This window comes from Diachasmimorpha longicaudata, chromosome 3 (assembly GCF_034640455.1).
Source record: "Diachasmimorpha longicaudata isolate KC_UGA_2023 chromosome 3, iyDiaLong2, whole genome shotgun sequence".
Classification (NCBI taxonomy): Eukaryota; Metazoa; Arthropoda; class Insecta; order Hymenoptera; family Braconidae; genus Diachasmimorpha; species Diachasmimorpha longicaudata.
In genome coordinates this window covers 7174765-7200338 of record NC_087227.1, presented here as the reverse complement: position 1 = coordinate 7200338, position 25574 = coordinate 7174765, and the positions used below count along the sequence as shown (strand labels likewise).

The following is a 25574-nucleotide window of genomic DNA, read 5'->3' as shown; positions in this document are numbered from 1 at the left end:
CTAGAGATGGAATAAGTCGACAAGATTTTCGGGGCTCGTAGCCATCTCCCGGCAGTTATCCAAAGCTCAGGAACGTATAATCGAAGATGGAATAATTTGACAGATTCCTGGTGCTTGTAAAAAGTCTTCATTGACAGAAAAATGGCGAAAAGGTGTCGGAAAGCGTCTGGAATCGATTAATACCAAGCAACCGTGATAAATCCAAGTGAAGAGGTTATATCGATTCCGGCACGTTCAACTAAAATAATCGATCTATTTTCGATTGGTCTCGAGCAGTAATGTTCGATGTTGTGAATAATCGATACAATAACATCGAGGTTTACCAGGGGCTGGTGATTTTACTCTTGGGGGGTTATGAATATTCATTTTTTTGGGCTCATTGCGGTTTGTTTATCAATTTATGAAGGTTACTCGACCGATTGAGAAGTCCTGGGGGAACATAACCTGTGGAGTGTGGGGAAGGTGTGGAGGTCCAAAGCTATCGATGGGCCTGAGAATTCCGGAAAATCGTCGCTTTTACTGACAAGTTTTTTGGAGATTTGGGACTAGTTTTCGGAGATTTTGAGGTGACATGGCGAACACTGGGGTCCTACCTTTTGTCAGGGGGGTAGACTTCAGCTGCAATGACTTTGGAGTGAGTTTTTCAGTCTTGACGAGAAATTCATCATTTCCTGATGGAATCAATGTCAGGAGTCTGCTCTTCGTTTTGGAGGAATTTGGATTTACAGATGAATTTTTCTCTTTCAGGAGAATAAGTTCCCACCGTCCGTACGGTTGATGACAGGGATACAATGGTTGAAACTAAATAGAACGAATTTATCGGAGATACCGGAGGAGATGGGGAAACTATTGAAATTGGTGAGTGGATAAGAGGAACATAATTTGAAAATGCAGGAGGGGAGCAAAAAAAGTTTCAGGTTATATCACATTTCTCGTCAACGTTCATTTATCCACTTGAAACCAGAAAGATTCCTTGAGGACAAATAAATTATTAAAGATACGTTCGATGAAGGCAGAAATCAATTTGATGTTTCGCTGCACTAAAATAACAATAAAATGGGGAGAATATTTGTATTAGTCTTGGGGCATTTGATATTACTTAAAAAATTATCGAATGAATTACAAAGAGACCTTAGCAGCCCAAAAATTCACCCAATCTCTTGAAAAAAAAATTCAGGAGCACCTGTCCCTCGTGAAGAACAACCTGGAGCGTCTCTACGGGGAGTTAACCGAGCTCAATTGCCTGCGCACCCTCAACATCCGCCACAACAACGTGAAGACGTCAGGAATCCCAGCTGAGCTGTTCCACCTGGAAGAACTGACCACCCTGGACCTCTCGCACAACAATCTGAAAGAGATTCCAGAGGGACTGGAGCGCGCCCGTTCCCTCCTCAACCTCAACCTGAGTCACAATCATATAGAGACGATTCCCAACACCCTCTTCATCCACTTGACAGACCTCCTCTTCTTGGACATAAGTAACAATCAGTTAGAGACACTTCCACCCCAGACAAGACGACTGGCAAATCTACAAACATTGAACCTTAATCACAATCCCCTGGGTCACTTTCAGCTTCGCCAGTTGCCCTCCCTGATGAACCTAACTACCCTCTCCATGAGGGACACCCAGCGTACCCTAAATAACATCCCCTCCTCCCTGGAGAGCCTGACGAATCTCCAAGAGCTTGATTTATCCCAAAATGCACTTCCACGAGTTCCGGACGCCCTCTACTCCCTTCCCAACTTGAAGAGGCTAAACCTGTCTGACAACGAGATCACTGAAATATCGACAGCCCTCGAGCTCTGGCAGAAGCTGGAGACTCTGAACCTCTGCAGAAATCGTCTGACAGCTTTGCCTTCCTCCATCTGCAAAATTCTGACACTCAGGAGGCTCTACGTTAACGACAATCAACTCGACTTCGAGGGAATTCCATCGGGAATTGGAAAACTCTCAGCACTGGAGATATTCTCCGCTGCCAAGAACCACCTGGAGATGATTCCCGAGGGCCTCTGCAGGTGTGGCTCGCTGAAGAAGCTAATTCTCTCATCGAATCGACTGATAACTGTTCCTGATGCCATTCATCTGCTCACCGATCTCGAACAACTGGATTTGAGGGACAATCCGAACTTAGTGATGCCACCGAAACCCACTGAGGTTCAGCGGGGTGCGGGTATTGAATTCTATAACATAGATTTTTCACTTCAGCATCAGCTGCGACTCGCTGGAGCTAATGTACCGGCTCCAGCGCAGACTGTCAACAGTTCGAAGGATCCCATTGCCAGGAAGATGAGGCTCAGGAGAAGGCGGGATCAGGAAGAGGCTGATCAGGATCAGGCGAAGATTCTGAGGGGGATGAAGGACATTGCAGGTGAAAAAAACAAAGACAAGGACGAAGACGACATAAAAACCGAGTCCCTAAAGCCAAAACGCTGGGACGAGAGCCTCGAGAAGCCACCCCTGGACTACTCCGAGATCTTCGATGAGGACGCAGGTCAGGTGCCGGGGCTCTCTGTCTGGGAGATTGAGAATTTCCTTCCAAATCAAATCGAGGAAGTTGCCCACGGCAAGTTCTACGAAGGTGACTGCTACATAATCCTGAAGACAAGCCTAGACGAGGCTGGGGCCCTCATCTGGGCAATTTACTTCTGGATCGGCGAGAAGGCGACCCTGGACAAGCGCGCTTGTGCAGCCATTCACGCCGTCAATCTGCGCAACTTCCTTGGAGCCCAGTGCCGAACAATCAGAGAGGAGCAGGGTGACGAGAGTGATGAATTCCTCATGCTCTTCGACTCGGATATAACCTACATCGAGGGCGGTCGGACATCATCCGGTTTTTACACAGTCGAAGATAGTCCATCAATCGCTAGACTTTATCGAGTCCATGCAGCTGGTGCCTCTATTCACCTGGAGCCAGTGCTCTTCACCGCCGCCAGCCTCGATCCAGGCTACGTTTTCGTCCTGGACGTGGGGGCCAGGATCTTTATGTGGTACGGTAAAAATGCGAAGAACACGTTGAAGTCGAAATCTCGACTGCTCGCGGAGAAGATCAACAAGAACGAAAGGAAAAATAAAGCGGAAATTATGATGGAGACAATGGGAAGTGAGTCTGAGGAATTTTGGAAGGCACTTGGAGGCGATCAACCAGACGTCATCGAAGAGCACGTGGACAGGGACTTCATTCCTGTGATCCCCAGACTGTACCAGGTCAGATTGGGCATGGGTTACCTGGAGCTGCCCCAGGTGGAGGTACCCCATGGAAAATTGTCCAACAGTCTGTTGAACAACAGAAATGTCTACATCCTGGATTGTTATTTGGATGTATTCGTATGGTTTGGAAAGAAGTCAACGAGGCTTGTCAGGGCTGCTGCTGTTAAATTGTCTCAGGAACTCTTCAATATGATTGATCGACCTGACTTTGCTATGGTGACACGACTCCAGGAAGGGACTGAGTCGCAGATATTCAAGTCCAAGTTCACTGGATGGGACGAAGTGATCGCTGTGGATTTCACGAGAACAGCTGAGTCGGTTGCCAAAACTGGAGCTGATTTGACCAAGTGGGCCAAGCAGCAGGACACCAAGGCTGATCTTGCTGCACTCTTCATGCCCAGACAGCCGCAAATGTCTAATGCTGAGGCGCAACAGCTGATGAACGAGTGGAGCGATGATCTTGAGGTTATGGAGGCATTTGTCCTCGAGAAGAGGAAGTTCGTAAGACTACCGGAGGAGGAGCTGGGGCATTTCTACAGCGAGGATTGTTATGTGTTCTTATGCAGGTGAGAAAGGGGTTTCTGGACTCGGGGTTAACGGGGATTAATGGGGATTATTAACAATGATCAATAATACCTGATCATTGTCAACAAAATGTTCCAACACAGTTAGAACAATTTCTTTTTCCCTCATTCCAGGTACTGGATACCTCTCGATGTGGAAAACGAAGATGGTGAGGAGCAGCAGTACGAGGACGACTTTCAGTGTATCGTGTACTTCTGGCAAGGTCGAGATGCCGGTAACATGGGCTGGCTGACCTTTACATTTTCCATGCAAAAAAAATTTAAAACCCTCTTTGGTGAGAAGCTTGAAGTGGTCAGGACCCACCAGCAACAGGAGAATCTGAAATTCATGGCGCACTTCAAGCGAAAATTCATCATTCATCATGGAAAGCGAAAAGGAAAGGCCCCAGGTTCAACACCCGTCGAGTTCTTCCACCTCAGGAGTAATGGCAGTGCTCTCTGCACAAGGTTAATTCAGATCCAGCCTGATGCTAGTCTTCTCAACTCTTCCTTCTGCTATATCCTGAATGTTCCTTTCAACAACGACGAAGAGACGGGAATTGTTTATGTCTGGCTTGGATCCAAGTCGGATCCCGAGGAGCAGAGGCTCATTCAGGATATCGCCGAGGAGATGTTCAATACACCCTGGATAAGTCTTCAGGTGCTCAACGAGGGCGAAGAACCCGACAACTTCTTCTGGGTGGGGCTTGGAGGAAAGAAGAACTACGAGACTGATGCTGAATTCATGAAGTATACGAGACTCTTCAGGTGCTCCAATGAAAAAGGCTATTTTGTCATCAGTGAAAAGTGCACTGACTTCTGTCAGGATGATCTCGCTGATGATGACATCATGATCCTTGATAATGGAGAGCAGGTGTTCCTGTGGCTGGGGACTAGGTGTTCTGAGGTCGAAATTAAACTTGCATACAAGTCAGCTCAGGTTTATATTCAACATCTCAGGGTCAAACAGCCGGAAAAACCCAGGAAACTATTTCTCACTGCTAAGGGGAAGGAGAGCAGAAGGTTCACCAAGTGTTTTCATGGCTGGGGCATGCATAAGAAACCACCAGAGTGAGGCGTATTGTCTTCCAGGGGTATGGGGGGTGAAATGTGATGAGGGGATTTTTAGTTTAGATTTTCAAAACTTATGGTTTTGGGGGAACGTAAAGAAAGAATCTTTGGGATTTTTTGAGAGGATTGATTGTTATTGAGGGAAAATTGCTGAAATTAGGGCACAATTTAGAGTTGTGAATTTTCAGGAGAAGGGGGTGGCTGGAATTTTTTTTTTGAAGCGATGACATAAATTTGGGGCCATTTGGAGAGAATTGATCATTTCAATTAGTGTTCAAAGATGCAAGATGATCGACAGTTATCACGCATTTATAAATATTTCTCAGAATAATTTATCATTTTTTACGTCGAATTAATTATGCAAACGTTGTGGCGACGGGGAAATTCAATTTTAATGAATATCGGTTTTAACTGCTTCCTTTTAAATTGCTCACTTAATATGCAGCATGTTGTTGAAGAAAATCACATGTCTTCGGGGTTTAGCCACTTCCTCTCTGATTGTCGTTGAATTCTTCAATTTTCTCCACTTGATTTATCAATTATGAACCATAACTAATTAAATTCAGTCGAACACATGACCGTGCACACGTTCAAGAGCATAAAGTCAAAAATTAACAAGCATTAACTATTTATTTACATATCTCTGATTATTATTTATTTATCATTTTTAATAGAAGAATCGTACATATGTAAAATAATAAAAATAATTGTTTATTAAATAAATACGAAATTTAACTAGCGGGTGTGGAGTTTTATTTACTTTTCATCGAAGAATTTTTTTTTAATTAAGAAAAAACATCAGAAATTCCAATAAAATAAATTTATTAGTCAATCCCTCCTTCCATGTACACATTCAAAAGTATAAGAAAAGCTATCACACAAACATTAACAATTATCAAACGTTAAAGTACTTGACATCAGAAAAATATTTCCATAAAAAAAATCACAAATAAAAAAATAACTTGTAATAAATAGAGAAGTGTGTGATGGATCGGCTTCAAACTTGACTATCTCCGGACCAGATAGGACATTTTGGATATATCACGTTTCATTTTCAAGCTTGAAAAAATAACTTGAAGATGAAAGAAAATAAAGAAATTTCACTCTGCCATTCCCGAGTTATTGCCAATTAAAGACAGCCTGGTTTACTCAACTCTTCCATAAATGTTCAAAATACAATTAAATATCCACAATGACTTGTCCTTTGTCAATATATCAATGAGAAAAATCATGTAAAATAGTCAGTCGCTGAGAATCTCCTCCAAAACTTTCGCAGCACTCCAAATTTCCGTCAAAAATAAATCAATTCATCAGTCAATAAATTGACGAATTTTTCGATGAGCCCACTGATTCATTGATTTATCCAATCGTTGGGCCATTTGATGGTAATCATAGAATAAATATCTACATTTTCAATAATTTACTAGTTTAAGAAAGCTTTCAAGATTGACGTACTTAGTCGTCATCATCGTCATCACTGGGCACGAATAAATCATTCTCCTCGAGGAAATTGGCGACGTTTTTGCTGAGAGTCGCACCAATCATCACGCCAACAACAACTCCTACTATTACCCTGAACAGTCCAAAGGGCTCTCGTTTGGGCTCAGGGAGAATGGCTCCTGACCGGGTTGTTATAGCTGTTCTCTTTGCCGTCACTGCGTTCAACTGGTGGAGGGTGGTCTTCGCTCGGAGGAGAGAGACTATTCGGCTTGGGATGACCATTTTAGATGTGCTAGTGCTCTGGAATTTAAGGAGAGAATTTTTAATTGCTTCGGTCGTCTGGAATATTGAAAGAAATATCTGGAATATCAGAGAGACTGAGACTTTCCCATGGAAATCCTCAGTGAAAAATTAATGCAAAAATCTGGAATATATACCCTGAGGAAAAGAGAGATGCTCCCAAGAGAAACAATCGTAGATAATTGTAAGGTATGTGAAAGTGGAACTCGGCCTGTGGAGAAGGACTAGTCTGAAGTAATACCCTTCTAAGAATGTGGTTCGGGTCCTTAGGAAATACTTAGTAGAAGAATTTCCAAGGAATACACGATTTAATCCACTGACGATACAGATAAGTAAATAATTACACTTTACTAAGATCGTGGCAAGGGCTCACTAGCTGTGACCTCAACGATTGTCCGAAACCCACTGTATATTGACATCCGAAGGTAGACGTGAGAGAGGGAAGGCATTGCTATCGGGTCCTAATGCCCACGTGTCTGTGTTCACGTACCGCAGATTCAGACAAGGTCACTAGAGTAGTGACCTTGAATGTTGACGGTCACAAAATATTGTCACTGTTACAGAAAAATAGAAAATTCTCTTACGATTGAGAGTGAAATGAAACGGAAGCCAGTCGTTGTAAAGATTTTATTTTAATTTAGGAATTTAATAATTCCCTTCTGTATAAGTATCAGACCTATCGAGGCAAATGTTTATCAGCTGCGATAAGCATAAACCAAACTGTTTTATCTGAATTTCAAAACCAGGATCATCCAGCCTCCCTCCTCAACTCCCAAGGCCTGATCAACCCTCTCAACCCTTCTGCCACGACCCTGACACGTCCCCTAGACGAAGTAAATCTCGTGAACCTGGAAATTCTTCGTGTTTCTCGAATTACGCATCAAACCTTTCTAAAAATACCTCTACCCTTCTACGTCATCTTATGTCTCAACTTCCTTCCCGAAGGAAAAAAATATATAATTTACTGAAAAAATCCACCCCAACCCCTTTTTATGACCTCCAAAACCTTTCTATGGCCCCCAGAATGTAATAAATGATTCCAAGCAAAATTATCTCACCTTTTCTCACAAGAAAACTCGTCCTTCGTCATCCGGGATTCTTCTCAAATGTTTGTAATTCAGGTTATGTTTAGACTCGGCAAAAATATTATTGGAATCGCCGAAATGTTGATAATTGCCTGACAATTTTTTGACCAATGCCACCGATGGCATTGAGGAACGAACGAATGAGAGCACTTCAGGGGTCGAATGGGCGTGTCTCAGTATCTCAAAGGAACCGTGGGCAACTTCAGGTTGCTTCAGGTCACACTGATATGATAAGAAAACAATATGCAAGAAAATACCGTCAATAATCAAAAACGTTGTAAAATTGCGCCTAATTAATTGCTGAGAAATCTGTAAAATCGAATGAATATCGTCCTCGCGATTTTCGAAGTGTTGTGATTGCTTTTATATTCTGATTATGGTATTCACCGGAGTTCAGTGGATACCGTAAACCTGCCGGAGATGATTTTGACACCGTGTTGTCACCTGATACTGTCAAACTTATCACTAAATTGTTGATTAATTCGCTGACTTCAGAATTTATTGGAGTTGCGTATTATATAGTTTCCTTTCGGGGATTAAATGAGTTGGCCCTGAAGATGGACGTGGTGACGACCAGCCTGGAGGCTCTTCTCCGTAAGTTTTTGAGTCTATGAGATGTGCATTAGGCAGATATTCTCATATTGCTTGGAATCCTAGATATTCATGTACTTTTTGAGGTTAGAGAAATGCACCGGCTTTGATCATTAATAACTCGGAATTGGCAGAGTGAATTGTAATGATTTTTTATCACGTTCAAAATATCAGTTTAACCTTTAAAATGAAATATAAAACGTCCAAATCGCATCATCTGACGAGGAGATATTGACGATTGAAGAAGCTTCATTTTTCCGTTAAAACCAATTTTTCAAGACTTGTGTTTTGCTCACTTTTTTGTAGAGAGAGCGATTAATCCTCAGAATGAGAAGCCGGACACGGCAGCAATTGATGCTTTCTGCGTGATGGTGATGAAGGAGACTGGAGGCATGCAGATTGGGTGCAAATTACTTGCAACTAACATTCAATCTGCCACCGAGAACGAAGCGCTTCAGGCTCTTTCTGTAAGATTCTGTAAGATTTCTGTAAAGTTTAATGTGTTCTAAGAGCTGATCACACTCATTATTCTAAAATTCCCCTCAAGTTCTTCAGAGAACGACCTAACACCTAATCGCTTATGTTCTCCAGCTCCTGGATACTTGTATGAAGCGTTGTGGCCGTCCGTTTCACTCAGAAGTCGGTAAATTTCGTTTTCTAAACGAGATGATAAAGCTTGTGTCCCCAAAGTACCTTGGCACGAAGACTCCAGCCCCAGTCCGCGAGAAAGTCCTTAGCCTTCTGCACAATTGGAAACAGGAATACCCGCGAGAAACGAAGATCAAGGAGGCCTTCGAGATGTTGAGAAGCCAGGGTGTCGTCAAGACCCCACAGAACCACCCTAACTCCCAAACAAAACCCCCAAGAGTGGGAAATGCCCTCTTCGAGGACGAGGAAACAGCCAAGCTCCTCCAGGAGCTCCTGCAGAGCAAAGACCCTTTCGAACTCCAGCTCGCCAACAACCTCATCAAGAGCATAGTCAAGGACGATGAGAAGAGGATCCAGCAGAAGTCCCAGAGAAATCTCGAGCTAGAGTCAGTCCACAACAACGTGAAATTGTTATCAGAAATGTTGGACAATTACAATCCATCCCAACCAAATCCAGACGATGTCGATCTCATGAAGGAGCTCCACCAGACGTGCCAGCGCCTAAAACCCACGCTTCTTCGTCTAGCGGAAGAGACCCAAGACAACGATGACATTCTGAGTGACGTACTGACAGCCAATGATGAACTCTCCCACGTGTTCGATAAATTCAACTCCACTTTCACCCAAAGCAACGAGTCCAACGCCAATGGCATATCCCTCCTCGACCTGGACACTCCAGCTGACACCAGCACCTCCTCCAGGAATTGTCTCCTGCTCAACGACAATCAGAGGAGCACTGGGCCTAGTGACATTGAGATACTGGGGGACATATTTAATGCCATCTCAACGACACCAAGTGCCACAGAGGTTTCGCCAAATAACTTCGATAGTCTAATGGATAACCTTAATGTTCTGCAGCCAGTGAGTGTACAAAAGGCAAAATGTGACCCTGGGGAGAAGATTCCAGGAGTGAAGGTCGACGCTAAGGCAAAGGCTCTGGAGGAGCTGAATGAGATGGGGAAGATAATGCTGCAGGAGTCACTGCTGGAGAACAGCAGAATGATGAAGAGCTTGGTTGACGAGTTCGAAGGGTCTCCAGGAGATAAAGGAGTTCTCAGGGTTGGGGATAAAAATAAAAATAAGAGTCAAACGATTTTGATGGGACAGGGGGCAGGTGCGGAGGAGGAGAAAAAGAATGGCTCTGGAAATGTCAATTGGGAGGACGATGGCGAGGACGACAAAATGGTATTGGGGGAGCAGAATGGAAAGACTGGTGCGGTAATTGATGAGGTGGTGGAGGTAGACATCAAACCTCTGGGGGAATTACACGTTACACTTAGTGATGTTAAACCCAGCAAGGTACCTCCTGTGACTGTTATTGATAATAAAAATGAAATATCTGTGATTCTGCATTTTGCGGATGGTGGACCCAGGAAGGATGTTACTGTTGTTGTTGTCACTACTGTAAGCAAAAATTGTAAAGCATTGAGGGATTATCTGTTTCAAGCTGTTGTACCTAAAAGCTGCAAGTGCCGGCTACAGCCACCATCCGGAGTTGAATTACCTGGATTCAATGTATTTTTGCCACCCGCTGCTATCACGCAAATCATGATGATCGCTAATCCACTGAAGGTAAGCTGAATTTATAGATAAGGACCCCCTGAACAAATATTTGAAACGATGTTTCATGTTTTTGTCTCTACGTTTGGCTGAGAATTCACAAAGCAAAGTTCCATTGATGAATTCATTTTTTCTCTCTCTCTTCTAGGTGCCTCTGTCATTAAAGTTCATGCTGAGCTACACAATGGAGGACGAAACCTTCACGGAAATGGGCGAAGTCGACAACATTCTGACATCTTAATTGCAAATCCTCATTTTATTTTCTTCATTAGTAACTAGAGGCCAATAACCACTGGACCGATTTTTTTTTCACTGTCAAAAGTAATTTTACCATAAAAGATAAAACAATCAAAGAGACTTTTTAATTAATTATTCGAAAGGGAAGAATAGATGAATTTCGTTCTCGTTGATGTTGTTCTAGTCGAAAACCATCAAAGTACTTTTTCGTTCATGTTTCAGTACTTACGAGAATTAATGACTCGAAGTAATCATAAAGATTATTGTTTTAATTTTAAGATTATGTGTGAGCATAAGTTTATATACGAATTGCATCGTCTTCGTATAATTGTGATGTATTGGAATAGCTGGAGGGATCGATTAACTGAATAGAATTATTATATTTGAATAAAAGTATATGAAATTGTGTTTGAAAAACGAAACAATTATTATTTTTAATTCAACAATACAAGTGGAAGGTACAATTTGATCTCTGAAGGCTAGTGCTGTGAGAGCCTTTTGATGGTTTGGATATTTTCTTTCGATTGTTCCTGGTGACACATGCCACAGCCTAGCAACTCCATCAGAGGATGCTGAAAGAAAAGGTTTTGATATTTATTCAGCACAAAAGTGTCTTGATGAATTACTTTGGAGGAAGACCTGAAAAGTTTTGTGATACCTCATATTTCGATGAAGACGAGTGTTCAGGGGAGGACTCAAAGACCTTATTAATAATTGGAAATGAGTTAAATTATTTTTACCTGTAAAAATGTACTGAGGATCCGCAGGTTATTTGAAAAAAGAAACAGTTTTTTTTATTCTACAAATTCAGGTGGAAGGTACAATTTGATCTCTGAAGGCTAGTGCCGTGAGGGCTTTCTGATGCCCTTGATATTCTCTCTCGATTTTTCCTGTTGATACGTTCCAGAGCCTGGCAACACCATCAGAAGATGCTGGAATGAGAGCATTTCATTATATATTTTTCAATAGTTCTTTCTTCACATGACATCAACGATCTCATGGATCCTCCACGCAATAATGAGGACTACCGATGAACAGACAACACGAAGGATGTAATGCCTAATGCGTAATCCGTCACCATAAATAATAAAAAAATAATTTTAAACCATAATCCTCACCTGTAAAAATATATTGAGAATCAACAGAAAAAGCAGCATCCCAGACCCATCTCTTAGACTCATGTTGTAAGACTTGCATCTCTGAGAAATCCGTTGTTTTCCATACCCTAGCTGTTTGATCAGCCGACGTAGTGACCAAGAGTCTGAAAGAACATCTCGAATGATTCAACATCCAAAGGGAATGAAATATTTTTAATTTGCTCACGTAGAATCTGGGCTGAATTTACAGCGCAATGCGTATCTCTTGTGGGCGGCTATTTTGTGTCTTGGATTGAGCTTGGTAGGTTCCTCACACACTCCACCACTTAGAGACCAGACATAGCAGTTTCCTTTGTTGTTAACTGCTGCCATGTAAGTGCCATCGGGGTCTGTTGCAATGTCTTGGATGGAAGCCTCGGCCTCTGGAATCTGAGGATCACGTACATTACAATTTGATATTTTTGAGGTCGTGCTGGGTTTGAGATAATATTTTCAATGCGTGATACCCACCAACTGTTCATTATGATCTGATCGCAGATCCCAGAGGTGGACAATTCCACTCTGATCTCCAACGATCAATTCTGACTGGTTTGGGTGGAGGGAGACACAGTTCACTGGTGCTGACACTTGGAAAATCCTCTGACATTGAAAGGTACTCGCCCTTCATGGAGCAGAATGGAAATGAATGAGATTTTCACATGAACTTTTGGGGAGTGAAAGGTGGAGATTTTACCTGAGGTCCCAAACTCTTGCGGATAAATCCTCACTTCCTGTGTACATCCACTTCCCATCTTCCTGTAAAGGAATGACCCAAATTTATTGGCAAAATCGTTTTAGAAAAATTGTGTTGTCTTCATTGGAAATTCGAACAAAAATTAGAAAAGAGATATTCACCTGAAACCCAAGACTAGTGACATTCTTAGAAGCCCCTTCGTAATTAAGCACTGAACTTGTATTACTCGAGGCCAGATCGTGCATAAAAATGTTCTGATATCCAGCAGCAGCGATCACGTGCTTATCTGGAGTGATATCCAAGGCATTGACTTGCTAAAACAATCACCAAATTCATGATTCACCGTTGATATTATGAATTGTTATCTCAACAGTCAACGCCATTAACGTATCCCTCAAAATAAATACCGAAACAGTGTGTTGGACAGTTCGTTGACAGATTCCAGTGTGTGCTTGCCATATCTTAATTGTGTGATCGTATCCCCCAGTAACAAAGATCACCTGATCATTGCTGCCCATTCCCTCAACTGTCATGATTAATTATTTATTTATTATCTCCTTTATTTCATAAATTTTCGATTCTATCCATAAAGCACAACAATTCCAATGAGCATTAATTTTTGTAGGCTATGAATCGCTTGTGTTTACAAACACTAGCGCCACCCCGGCCGCTAAATTGATGCCCTTTTTGTCATATCATCGATTGATTGTATTTCAGTCGAGTCAAAAATAATTTGTAGATACAGAGAGATTATAGAGGGGATTATTCACGTTTATGGAGCGGCTTCAACGATTTGCGATTTTTCTAAGGATCACACAGAGATCGTTACGATGCCGATTCTATGTTCACGATCAACAACAGAAAAGCAAAAGAACAGCTTTTGGGATAAACAATTTTATTAAATGGATGAAGCTTATAGTAGTATACTGAATCATTATTCGTATGTTAAATCATTCTTTAGGGTCTGAACCAGTAGAAAACGTCGAAGCTACGAGGTGATGCGTTGGTACATGTAGATGTATCCAAGTTCCTTTGGAGGATTTTCGGAGAGGGCGACCTGCAGAATATAATTTGTAAAATCATGACCATGAACAGTTGATAAATACATCTACAATTTTTTTTCAATTGAGATATCGAACCGTCAAAAAACTTATTGAAGCTAACCTTTTCATCATTAAAAATGACCCATCGTCCATCCTTCAGCAAATGGCAGACATAATGACCAACCATTGTAGATGTTCCCATGTGCGAGATAAACCCAACGAGTTTGTACTTGTTTCCGCCATCCCTGAAGCCATCATTCTTGTCTTCCTCCATCTCCACGGAGTCAGTGTCAATCGGATTGCTGAATATCCAGTCAACAGCCCTCTCGATATTGTTATCTGTGGCCTTGAGGGCCCTCACAGCTTGTTCCTGGGTGAAGCCAAGGCTGAGAAGATATTCCAGCCCAGGACCAGGCACAAATGACTTCAATGGATTTGGATCCACTCCAGGTGGTACAAAGACATCAGTGAAATCTGAATCAGCGATGTGCTCCATGATCCAGTTAGTAGCAGCCTCAAGGCCCTTGTTTTCAGTGAAATAGAGGGCACGTTTGCAGGCCTCTGGGTGAAAGCCCATCTCCTGCAACTGTACCATGATCTCCTCATTGTAAACTGGCACTGGCACGTCTGAATTCCCTGACTCCGGGAGCAGCTCTTCGTCCGCTTGTTTACCAGTGCCCCTGAGAAGATTCAGATCAAGAATGTCCGGCATTTCCACAGCAACGTCCAGCTTTATGGGTGTCCAGTCCTCGCTGACGTTGAACTTCTTCAAGTGGATGAGGAGATAGTCTGGGGTAGTTGATAATCTCGTCTTCTTGGTAGCAGTTGTTTTGTCATTGAGGGCTGTGCTGTAAAACTGTTCGACCAGTTCTGTTCGGGCGAAGGACTCCAGGCATGAGGAGAGCTTTATGTGGGGACGAACTGGGGGAATCGTTGAGTCTAGACGATGACCCTTGGATTCAGCTTCCTTTTTCTCTGCCTCGTAGGCAGATACCTCTTCCTGAAGACAATAATTGTGGAGTCATTTGGTAAAGAAATAAATTTTCAATTCAGTAGAAGAGTGGTAAAACGAGGCGAGTCATATTTCACTATTGACCCGTTCGTGATAAATATCGTGGAATTCATCACAAGAGTGATAGACAGCGAAATCTGAATTATAACATTTTTCGTAGGATGAATTGAGTTCAACAATAAACCTCATTACAAAAATTCCACTATCTCTGTTATTAATCTTATTAATCATATATTCGGATGGATTCAATATATTTCTCAGTCTAAATACTTTATCAGCTACCATTCAATCCGGACAATTACCATATTGGTGGCGGCATCCAGAGGAATTGGCAGAGGTAACAGATACTCCGGTCGATAAGAGTACTTGACTTTATTGGAGCTGCTGCACTGGTATCTCTCCTCCACCTTGAATTTGAAGGCATCAGCTGGATTCGCCTTATGAACACTGTGACGCTGAAATAAAAGAACGAAGTGACTTCCCAGACCTGACGAGACAATTGGATCATTTGAGGATTTTTCGAGCTCTCGATTTTACGTCTAAAATGTTGATGAGATGTAAAAAGAATTCTTGGGCGTCCTGCTGTCTGGTGGAGGAGAATCCGGGATGTCCCTTGCCTATGAAATTCTTGAACATCCTCGGGGGCACCCCCTGTTGCCTCCCATCCTCCTTTTCCGCATCAGGAGCCATCGAGTACTTCCCAGACAGCAACCCCACTCCCAATTTAGCCCTGAGGGTTTCGATAAATTAATTCAATGGTCCTGGAGTTTTGGAGTTAAGTTTAGCGGCTTCATACCTACATTTGAACGTTAAAGTCATTGGCGGGGTCCACTGTGTTGTTATCGAAGATCTCCAGTGCTGGATCTACAAATCTAAATTGTGAAAAAATAATCATTTCGATTGATCTATCCACTAGTCTCTCAAGGTCCTCGTAACTTGGAGGGCAGTTACTGTCCGAGTTAAAAGTTTAATTCATTTTTTTCATCGGTGGCTCGATCATTCATGGGAAATTAAGTTCCAACGTATTATAGCGATACTGTACACAATGTCGGCAGTTGGATCTTTAAAAATAATTGCTTTAACATAAAAAATGGAATTTATTGTTACTCTAATGAGAACTTCCTTCTACGTTACTAGGGAATGGGAATTACCTTTGAACAAAATCAGGAATAACGAATACCGTCTGCATGACGCTATTAAGATAACACGAATTTCCCAGATTATTGAGTCCAGTGTATCCGGGTCCATAGACGGGTGTGAGTTTGCTGGCGGCCTCCTGGAGGGCCACCCACTCTCCGAATTTCTGATTGAGATCCAGCTCAAGTTCCACCATGGATTTGTCGGTTTTCTCCAGCTGGGCAATGTTGATGCCCCAGTGGGCCAGGTGGGCTATCAGACTGGGATCGTCGACCATGTCGTCCTCGTCGTAAGAGTAGACATCCCCAGTTCCCTCCTTCGTTATTGTTCCAAGCTTCACCGCCAGTGGGTGACCCGTGGCCCTGTAGTGCTCCACTGCGTGATCGTTGCCGCCTGTTCCGTCGTAGAATTTACGACCACACAGGATCGACCCATCGGTTAGGTTCAACCAGAGGTTCTGGGTTAGATCGCATTTCTCACATTTCCAACCACTCGAGGGAATTTTCTTGCCGTTGTCCAGTTGAAGGAGAGTTGCTGCGTGTCTGAAAGATTTTTTACACAATATTTTACTGAGAAGTGTCGTGTCATCTCCATGTTTATTCAGCCTTATTTAGTTATTAATTATGTATTATTCATTCATCATTTATTGTTGCTCTCGAGTGTCTTCGACAACATTTTAATCAAGAGATTTTATTTATGTAGGAGAAGTGGGAAAAATGAAACTTCTTCAATCATCCATAACTTGAAATCGGCAGAGTGAATTTCAACAATTTTTTTCTAATTTTGAAGGTCTACCTTCAAGCTTTTAAGTATAGAAAAATCATTCGATTTCTTCCAACAGTTGTCGCGTTATTGACCTCTGGAGACGTTCCATATCTACCCTTGTCGATTCAATAGCATCACTTAATGAAGATACTAACTTGGAGATGATTTTGGCTTCTCCATCCCAAGTGCCAGCGAGCGCCTCCTTCTCCGCAACCTTCGTGGCGGATTCAGCCTCCAAAACCCCGACAATCGAATTCTTCACATGCTCTGGGAGATCATTATTGGGATAGTCAACGATTGTGAAGGTTGGCATAATGACAATTTGATAGGTATCCTCGTATGTGAACTTTTGCTCGTCAGGAGCAAAACCACCCGGTGTCCCGATCGCCAATCTGGTGATTTTCTTGGCAGGACCGTCAATACCTTGATCAACGATAGCCTGGGAAGGATGGCAACGTAGTGTTTTTTAATCGAGTGAGAGATGAAGGAATGGAGGACTAGCTGTAACGAATTAATGGATGTGAATGAAAATCATCGACTAACCTGTTTAGTCCGCCTGATGTTGAAGAAAACATTCTGGCCAGTTTTCTTCGAGTATCGCTCTACATGATCTCTTCCGAGACCGTGGAATGACGATAAACTGATGAATAATCCCTCAGGAGACTCCTGAAAGGTGAAAAAACTGAAATCCTCTTTCTCGAATTTTTATTGATCGAAATCACTGTACAGTGAAAACAAATGAACGGAGACTTATTTCTCAACATGACGGGAATATGGAGAAATGTCATTAATAATTATGGATCAGAATAATAAAAAGAGGATTACCGGAGTGTCGAATGAGTAAACGCACTCATCCTTGTAGACTTTATCCTCTCGCTTAGGTACTTTAATCGATCCCAGATTCTGAATTAAATCCTCCATGATTCACTCGATTTGTTTTGTATTTTCAAGTCAGACTAAAAACTTCATGTAATGGTACGACCATAACCTCAAAAACGATGAGAACAAAAGGAATCTTCACCACATATAATAAATAACAATGAATTTAGCGGAATTACTGGAGAGAATTGAGGAGAAAGGAGACGTCTTGGGGTCAGAAACAACTAACAATTCAATTATGAGGGTTTCCGACGTATTTTGGGCTTGACAAAGGGGATGTTGACCACCGGGAAGCTAACTACAATTGCTAACTTCAGGGTGCTCTTGAGGGAGACGGGCGGATGCTCATGAAGCTCCAAGATTTTAAAATGGAATATTTCATCATGTTTTGGAAAAGCACTTTCTTGGTTCGTTGACGATTTATAACACGAACCAAAGACAAAAAATGTTACCCCACGGGCCAGAAAATACGTTTTTTCGGGGGATCGAAAAACATAATTTTATTCGTTTACGAGAAAACAAATGGCCCGAAGCGCCATTTTATCCGCCATATTGGCATCCCTCGTGACGTAATAGCATCCATTTTTCGCGTGAGTCTCTCAGAATACCACCGGTATCTCTTCCACGTGAATATTTTTCAGTATCTACTAATCAATTGACAAGAAACAATCACAAAGATGAGTGGAATTGTGAGGAATGCACTACGTGTCGTAGGAGTGAAAAATCTCGTGTCGTCAACATCATCTGCCCGAATTATCACGCCCCAATTATCTCGTTGCCTCTGGCACATGTCTAACCGGTCTCAGAGTGAGAATTCACAGAGTTTGGGTGTAAAACTGCTGAAGCCCTTCGAGACTTGCAGCTGTGGCTGCGGAAGAGCCCAGCACACCAAGGGTAAAGCATTGTCAACTATTTTTCCTTTGGAAAATACCCTAAAGCGTCGAGTAACCCCTCACCACGTGCTCGAGGGGTCTCCCAAGGGCTCATTTGTTTAAAATTTTTCTTTGGCGTTTAGTGCATTATTTTTACTGAAGAAACAGAAACGTCCAATTATGTTCGTAATGGCCCATTTGAAGAGGAAATATTACCTGACCATTTATGTAGTTTATGAAATTCCGCAAAAAATACTCTTGGCGATTTTCATAAGAGATTCACTGATTACTTTTAGCTGAGAAGGAGCTGGTGGAATTCTTGGCTGAGGAAATCGTAGCTGAGAAGAAGGCACAGAAGCTGAAGACCATTCCCACAGAGGTTGACGGATTTTCGGTGTCTCTGGATGGAGCCAATGTTACTCTTGTGAAGAAACAAGGAAATGAAACGTAAATTCTTACAATTTTATTGAAAATTTTAAATATTCATTAGTGACTAGTGATGGAGAGCCATTTCATCATCATCAGAATGACTCATTAATCACTATTTACAGAATCACAATCGCATTCAACGTCAACCACACAGTGGACAGCGACAACGAACCGGAGATTGACCCCAATGACGACAAGCCAGAACTTGGGGAGATGAAGAGCAAGCCAAATTTCTCCGTTGACATCCAGAGGGGGAAGCAGACCCTCGGGTTTTCGTGTTCATTCAATAATGAGCCAGGAGCGTCAGGAGCTGACGAGAGTTACAGTAAGTTGTCGTCAAAACGTAAAAAAATATATAATTACAAGATTTCCATTTGATATCTAGATATGCAACAAAAATTTTCTCTCGAATTCAGCTGAGTTTCAGTTTCATTAGGAGCCTCTGTTAATTATCTCATTGAATGTTTTTTTGTTCTTGCAGATGACTGTTTTGGAATTGACGAAATCACCCTCTACGAGGGCGAACACAGTGATAAAGTCTACGCAGTAGCTGGTGAAGTGATCGATGGGGTAAGACGATAATTTTTCATAAGAATCTTTATTAATAATAAATGTCATTCAAATACCTTACACAACATTTTCAAAATGTGTTGCAGTATCTGTACGACCTTCTCATGAATTATCTCGAGGAGAAGGGTATTTCAAACGAATTCGCTGAGAAATTGGTTGATTTGAGCACGAATTACGAACACAGTGCGTATATTAGTTTACTCGAAGGCCTCTCCAAGTTCACCTCTGGAAAGTAAATCTACTATCTACACTCGTTATATTCCATAAAATGTTCCAAGTAACTCTTTATCATCTGTAAAATATATACCGAAAATAAAGGAAAATAAATTGACGGACAAAGAGAATTAACTAAACTAAGCAATGCTAAGATGAATCAGACAATTCTTCATTATATGTTAAATTAAAAAAGTTTTCTTGTAGCTGGGTAAATTCCCTGGAAAAAGAGCCAGTTTAATGGTCGAGCCATTGTTGCTCTTAACCTCATTTATTGACTCTCTGATTGTCAGAAATCATATATGAGGCCACTCAAAATTAAAGACATCTTTTGTTATTTATTAGCTGAAGAGTTCAGAGAAGTAGAGAGTGGTAAGTGGAAGAGTGTCAACCTGGACCTGTTCAACCATTTAACCTTGGGAATGTCTGGCCTTTCGTCGTTCTTCGAGGTTCAGAGAAAGGATTATTTTCGGGTTTAAATAACTCTCAATGTTTGACCTCTCGGTTTTTGCGTCTCAGAAAAGAGAAGAAAAAATTATACATATTTTTTTTCATAGTTCTAGGAGTTAAATGACCATTAAAGAAATACGTAATTGAAGGTCGAACATTCCTCTTTGCCCCATCCTCCCTTAATGTCCTCCTAACACTGACCTTTCCAATCATCAGCTGATTGGAAAAGTTGAAATGCCGATATCCAAATGATAAAAATAAATAAAGTCGAAGTATACTTATGGTAAACAACATAGGCTTCAGCTCGTGGACATTGTCGTTTCTATCATTCCCTCCAATCACTTCTTTTCACTCTACTTAATAAAAAATCACCTTCCCATAATGTACAAGTCCCCCCCTCACTCCAATCCTCAAACAATGAATTTATTGTGTAGTCTGTGCTCCTTCAAACACGGCATAGAGCAGAACCTATTGAAGTTATACTCAAACGGAACTTTCCCAGAAATATCAGCAGCGCATTGAAAGCACCTGGCAACCACGACTCCATTCTGCATGATAATTCTCTGTTCAGCAGCGAGTGCCCTTTTCTCCCTGTCTGAGAGATTGAGAAATCGTTGCTTGGAGTTCTCCTCCAACTTCTTCATTTCAAACTCTCGCTTCTTCGCTCTCTCCTTCTCCCTCTTGACCTTCCTCAACATCCTCTTCTTGTTCATCTCCTCCACCTGAATATCTTCCGTGAGTGGTGCAGGAATCTGTGATTTCTGGTAATCAAACTTATCTGGATAAACAGCCATGAATCGCCTGAAGGTATTCCTAGTCTCCTTGTCCCCAGTTGCAGCATAAGCTGTCTGGCATTTCTTGTTCTTTCTGCAGGGATTGGCACCCATCTCCATCAGCAGCCAGACAGTATCCAGGTGGCCCCCCATGGCTGCAACATGCAACCGAGTATTCCCATCGTCATCAGGTTCGTTAATCACCCCCAGGAGATTCTCCATTGTCAATTCAACATCATTCGTCTCCTCGGCATTTTTATCATTTTGCTGTGCACTGTCTCCAGAGATCCGTGCAGATCCCTCCTTTTCACATCTCTTCACCTCCCGCATCAGCACTCCCCAGATGTCACTCAACATTCCAACATCTCCAGCCATACATGCATCCCACAGTTTTACCCTCGAATCCTCCAGCACCTGGTTAACAATTCTCTCTGGTTTCTCCTTCTTCACCTTTTTCCTCTGTCTCTTGATCTTCTTCTGCCTGATATGCCTCGGTGCAGTATCTTGAAAGGCCAGTAGATCATCCGTGAAGTTAACCTCACAAATTTGATCGAGCAACTGAAAAGGTACATCAGCATCTGATTCGGACGATGACATCGCTAGTTTAGCAATGATGTCAGGTAGAGGTCTGCTGGGGCTTTTCCTAGCTTTTGCTCGGTCTATATGAGCCCTGGGGCTCTTGTGCCGATCGCCAGATATTCCAGGAGATTTACCCTTGGAGACGTCAGGGGATGTCATCAGCGCTTCGTGATTCTCCTCAGGTTTTTGCTCGGGAATTTCCTCAAGAAGATCGACCTTGGGGATTTTCCGACGAATCGGCTGTCTCGGGGATATGGGAAAGGTGTCAGCGAAGTCAGATGCTGATCCGTATACCTCAACAGTTGTCAGGACGTCGTAAACCCTCTGGACTTCACTGAACGTTGCTCGTCTCGTGGGAAAGGGAAGAGGACGGAGTCGGGGATCTGTTTTATCGAGGGGAGGATTTTTACCACCGAAGAGGACTATTCGATTCTGGGGACCAACTGCTCGATACAGAATCAGAGATGAGTTCGTAATGTGGGGCCCCCAGGAGTCGAGTATCTCTTGGACATGCTGGATGAGGAGAGACTCGTTGTAACGACGAAGACTGGCACCTGCACTCTTCTGATAACCGGCTCCACGGTTGTCACGTTGAGACTGGCTCGAGCCCTGCTTGGCGCGGACTGTGTATGTGTGGAAGGTCTTGTGGACCAGGGCCTCGCCGTCCTGGAAGACTGCCGCGGCGAAGTGACCACCTCCCAGCATTATCACGGTCCAGGTGGAACGCTTACCGCTATTCAACGCTTGGGAGATCATCTCGTCGTTCAGAGAGGGAATGGATTTCTTCGAGTGGAGGAGACAGCGGTAGATGCTGAAGATATCGCCTGTGGGATGAAATAGGGGGTTTCATGATGGATTGTCGGGGGGGTTGAGAGAATCTTGAGATGAACTTTTTTTAAGATCACGATCTTCGTTTGAGGAGTTATTTGTGGGTTTTTAATTCAGGAGCAAATGGATTTGAGGGTCAAGAAACCTTCGAAGGCTTTTGAAATTGTGGATTAGATGGCGTATGGGACACTAAACAGCCTAATCACCTTAAGATGAAATTAAAATAGAAAATTAATAATGGCTCAGCCCCCCACCTGATTTTCCTTGGAAGACAACCTCCATCGTAATTACCTTTGGAATTCTCAAAGAAGACCTTCGAGTGACGGCTGGCAGTCGCCGTCAAGGCGTCATGCTTCCGCCTTTCTGCGGCTTCGGATGTCTCCTCGGTTTCAGAGTCCGAGGAGACACTGGAGATCAAGAGCTTGCGGTCCAATTTCTTCGGACGACAGCTACTGCTTGGAGAAGATTTTGAATCGTGGTCCAGGGGCTTTGGGGTGGCAGTGTCCGTGGAATTGGTCTCAGAGCCATTCTCCGGGTCTGACTCGGAACCTGAGAGGCTGGAAACGTCATCTACGAGAGAGAGGAGAAGCGGAAGAGAGAAGACGAGCATAATGATTTTGAGATTAATTGAACGATGGGTTTCTTGGGACTTCGACAGAGGAGTAAGGTGCCAAATTCCTTAGAATGATGTCCAAGAAACCCATTATTTCAAGTTATTCAAACCACTACCAAACCTTCATCCGCAAGAACATCGAACTCGTCCTCGGTGATGGACTTGAATCCCTTCAGCCGTTGCTTCAGGTTGTATCTGTGCCAATCGAGCTTGTAATGGGACCTCTGCTGGGCCTGATCCTCGAACACTTTGTTGCAGAATGAACAGCTCAGAGAATCAGACACCGTCAGGTCCTCCAGCTGGGAGAAAATGGTCTCAGGATCTGGAACTGAAAGGACAAGGACCTCAATACTGTTCTTGGAGCCTCTGAGAAAGTCGGAAATTTGTTTTGCTGGATTTGAGGATGAAATGGGCCTTAAAGAGGTTTGTAATTTAAGGGCAGACGATGAGAAAAACATTTCATATTTATGTCGTTTCGGTTGTGGTATAAATGTCAACGTCCAACGGATTCCATTGGAAATATAAATTCTATTTTCTTTCCTCTAGAATTTTATCACCATATGGCTCTGATTGGTAATATGAAGAACGTGTGATTGGTGCACTGTCGACGTATCCATGATGGGTTAAATGCATGTGTGATGTAATATGACGAAATACCCCTGAGGGACATGCAAAAAATAAGATGGATTCCGGGCGATTTTACGATTGATGGCAAATCGGTTGATTAGTATGAGATAATCGCTACAGATGGTCAAGCAATTTCATGCTGATGACGATTATTATTACTTAATATTAATTATAAAGGTAATAATGACTCACCTATTGAAGACTTCAGTCTCATGCACTTGGCGACTTTAATACCTTTTGTGATACTGTCAAAATCTTTTTGATTATAAATTTTAAATAATCGATTATCCATCGTAAATATCTTCACGTAAAATTAATTATTGTTTATTATTATGTTTACTATCACTGAATTTGTCAATTGAACACAAACACTGGGGCGGTGATTAGTTATTATCTCTTAGAATTAATGGCGATAAAAGTGTCAGTCGATTTTGTGGATTTTTTGGCTAATCACCAGTGCACGGTGCTGGGGAACAGGTGATCAATCCTATTTTTTAAACAATATGGATATTGTTGTTTATTTTTATTGTTGGCGAGTGTCGAGATGAGGTTATTGAGGATGTAGTTGAAGTTCGGGTCAAAAGAGGCGCTTCGGAATTGTCTGAATATGGCTGAAAACGCATTGTATCCGATCTCAGAGAATTATTTAAATTTTGTAATTTTTTGGATTCCATGGTCGTATTTTCGATTTAAAATTATGGTTCGCCGGAAAGGAAATAAATACGAAGCTAGTGAATAAATTTTAGATATTAATTTATTGAAGTTCATTTACTATACACTTGCTTGAATACCTCCACTTAACTTGACACTTCTTCGGACTAATCACATTCAGAACGAATCCATAATTCCATTTATTTACGACAGTGTGGCACGTAAAACTCTCTCGTAGGTGTTATACTGCGATGTATGAGCTGCGTACTCGTGGAAGGTGGGTTCGATGAGCTCTGTTGGGTCTCCACCTTCGAAGATTGGCTCTCCGAAGTAGGTACCCACCACCCATCCTGGATAGTCTTTCATCAGCTCGCGTTCTTCTTCACGATTTGCTCTCATCTGCTTCAAAAATCTGCAGGAGAAATTGGAAACAATGAAAGTCTATCTAGGGTAGGAAACATTAACTCCTGAAAATTTGAAAACACGTACGCTCTGTCCCTCTCGGCTAGCAGCAAACACCAGACAACGTTCCTGGCACTGCTCATCTCGGCCCTCTCCCTTCTATGATCCCTGTATGCCCAGGAGACTGCGACAAAGCCGACACCGATAGATGCAACCGTCAGGGCAGTGGCTAATGTTGCTGAAAGACCAGAAAATCGTATCAATCATGAAGCATTGGGGACATCTTGTCCAAGGATTGCTTCAGTCCCTAGATTAGTCTATTACAATCATAATGTGGAAGTTGTGGGGTCAAATCCCTTTGTGAACACTCGTTATTGATAATGTCATGATAGTAAGAGCATAACCTACTCCCAAAATAGTAGAAATGACAATATATTTCTGTGGAATGCCCCTCGACAATTAGTACCTGCTGCAAATACTGGAATAGTTTGTTATGCCCCTTCAACTTTTTCAGATTCATGAGAGCAACTGCTAGGTGACGTCCCCCGTAATTATTTTCCAGTTTGGATCGTCAATTATCTTTCTACATTATTGAATGAATCTTGAGGGGCATCTGGTGGATAATATTGACGGGAAGTGCTTCCCATAAAGACCAAATCAATTAATTGAACCTCATCTTTGTCTTGCAACTTTCGTCTGGATTTTTCACACAGAATTGGTTTGAAGACATCAACTGAAACGTCAATCACGACTGAATGACTGAATGACAAGAACCCAAGTCTAGAACTAGAAGTTCAGCCCAGCTCAGTTTTGGATACTCTGCTGTATGTTGTAGATTTTAATCCTCTTTGATCTTGTTTCAAGCTGAAATTGGTTCTAGAATTCAGGTTAGAGACCAGTCTAGTCGATGTCAATCGGGTCTAGGGTCGTAAAGCCTTTCGTTTCTCACAAATACATCAATCATTTCTAGGTTAGACAATCACGTAACAATTCAACATCACCCCAGGACACTTACGCGATATGAATCTCCGAATGTTCACCCTGGCTGTTTGAATAGGACTGAAACCCCCCGTTGGGGGCATGTCCTGGGGCCCGGACTTCGGTTTTGATGCCATAATCGAAACAAAACTAATTTAACTCAACTAATTCAGCATCACTTAACCAATCTCTCAAGGCTAGTCCTCAACGGATAAATATC

The 25574-nt window shown here is 42.4% G+C and overlaps 8 protein-coding genes across 13 annotated transcripts; 3 read left to right on the top strand and 5 right to left on the bottom strand.

Moving 5' to 3' along the window:
* The first annotated feature begins 126 nt into the window (after positions 1-126).
* LOC135160261 (protein flightless-1) lies at positions 127-5581 on the top strand. The gene is made up of 4 exons (XM_064116618.1): positions 127-634; positions 748-858; positions 1178-3774; positions 3907-5581. Exons 1-4 carry the CDS (start codon positions 572-574, stop codon positions 4844-4846), a joined length of 3711 nt encoding a protein of 1236 aa, XP_063972688.1. The 5' UTR covers positions 127-571; the 3' UTR covers positions 4847-5581.
* Positions 5582-5647: 66 nt separating this feature from the next.
* LOC135160326 (essential MCU regulator, mitochondrial) lies at positions 5648-7791 on the bottom strand. Of its 4 annotated transcripts, XM_064116757.1 has the most exons (4): positions 7641-7769; positions 6927-7136; positions 6720-6793; positions 5648-6582 (listed from the first exon to the last, which is right to left on the bottom strand). In XM_064116757.1, the coding sequence occupies exon 4, from the start codon at positions 6562-6564 to the stop codon at positions 6298-6300; it is 267 nt and encodes an 88-aa protein (XP_063972827.1). In that variant the 5' UTR covers positions 6565-6582; positions 6720-6793; positions 6927-7136; positions 7641-7769; the 3' UTR covers positions 5648-6297. The 4 variants fall into 4 exon arrangements, with proteins under 4 accessions (XP_063972827.1, XP_063972828.1, XP_063972825.1 ...); XM_064116758.1 differs by lacking the exon at positions 6720-6793; XM_064116755.1 differs by lacking the exons at positions 6720-6793; positions 6927-7136 and having other exon boundaries at positions 7641-7791.
* Positions 7792-7889: 98 nt separating this feature from the next.
* On the top strand, positions 7890-11128 carry LOC135160273 (ADP-ribosylation factor-binding protein GGA3). Of its 2 annotated transcripts, XM_064116646.1 has the most exons (4): positions 7890-8261; positions 8565-8725; positions 8850-10478; positions 10615-11128. In XM_064116646.1, the coding sequence occupies exons 1-4, from the start codon at positions 8225-8227 to the stop codon at positions 10705-10707; spliced, it is 1920 nt and encodes a 639-aa protein (XP_063972716.1). In that variant the 5' UTR covers positions 7890-8224; the 3' UTR covers positions 10708-11128. The 2 variants fall into 2 exon arrangements, with proteins under 2 accessions (XP_063972716.1, XP_063972717.1); XM_064116647.1 differs by lacking the exon at positions 7890-8261 and having other exon boundaries at positions 8595-8735.
* Lst8 lies at positions 11107-13181 on the bottom strand. Its single transcript, XM_064116704.1, has 8 exons — positions 12941-13181; positions 12695-12847; positions 12534-12595; positions 12311-12461; positions 12027-12229; positions 11822-11964; positions 11444-11635; positions 11107-11275 (listed from the first exon to the last, which is right to left on the bottom strand). The coding sequence occupies exons 1-7, from the start codon at positions 13064-13066 to the stop codon at positions 11511-11513; spliced, it is 963 nt and encodes a 320-aa protein (XP_063972774.1). The 5' UTR covers positions 13067-13181; the 3' UTR covers positions 11107-11275; positions 11444-11510.
* A 230-nt stretch (positions 13182-13411) lies between these two features.
* On the bottom strand, positions 13412-17691 carry LOC135160267 (ubiquitin carboxyl-terminal hydrolase 5). Its single transcript, XM_064116633.1, has 9 exons — positions 17316-17691; positions 17034-17156; positions 16646-16929; positions 15740-16267; positions 15389-15460; positions 15126-15318; positions 14891-15043; positions 13698-14576; positions 13412-13590 (listed from the first exon to the last, which is right to left on the bottom strand). The coding sequence occupies exons 1-9, from the start codon at positions 17409-17411 to the stop codon at positions 13522-13524; spliced, it is 2397 nt and encodes a 798-aa protein (XP_063972703.1). The 5' UTR covers positions 17412-17691; the 3' UTR covers positions 13412-13521.
* Positions 17692-17951: 260 nt separating this feature from the next.
* LOC135160268 (tRNA endonuclease ANKZF1-like) lies at positions 17952-23905 on the bottom strand. The gene is made up of 4 exons (XM_064116634.1): positions 23516-23905; positions 22818-23024; positions 22375-22653; positions 17952-22079 (listed from the first exon to the last, which is right to left on the bottom strand). Exons 1-4 carry the CDS (start codon positions 23613-23615, stop codon positions 20314-20316), a joined length of 2352 nt encoding a protein of 783 aa, XP_063972704.1. The 5' UTR covers positions 23616-23905; the 3' UTR covers positions 17952-20313.
* On the top strand, positions 18047-19571 carry LOC135160308 (complement component 1 Q subcomponent-binding protein, mitochondrial). Its single transcript, XM_064116728.1, has 5 exons — positions 18047-18263; positions 18538-18688; positions 18793-18995; positions 19152-19240; positions 19327-19571. Exons 1-5 carry the CDS (start codon positions 18047-18049, stop codon positions 19474-19476), a joined length of 810 nt encoding a protein of 269 aa, XP_063972798.1. The 3' UTR covers positions 19477-19571.
* A 154-nt stretch (positions 23906-24059) lies between the features above and the next one.
* On the bottom strand, positions 24060-25574 carry LOC135160320 (NADH dehydrogenase [ubiquinone] 1 alpha subcomplex subunit 13). 2 transcript variants are annotated; one of them, XM_064116747.1, is made up of 3 exons: positions 25392-25574; positions 24464-24614; positions 24060-24386 (listed from the first exon to the last, which is right to left on the bottom strand). In XM_064116747.1, the coding sequence occupies exons 1-3, from the start codon at positions 25489-25491 to the stop codon at positions 24179-24181; spliced, it is 459 nt and encodes a 152-aa protein (XP_063972817.1). In that variant the 5' UTR covers positions 25492-25574; the 3' UTR covers positions 24060-24178. The 2 variants fall into 2 exon arrangements, with proteins under 2 accessions (XP_063972817.1, XP_063972816.1); XM_064116746.1 differs by lacking the exon at positions 25392-25574 and adding an exon at positions 24785-25090.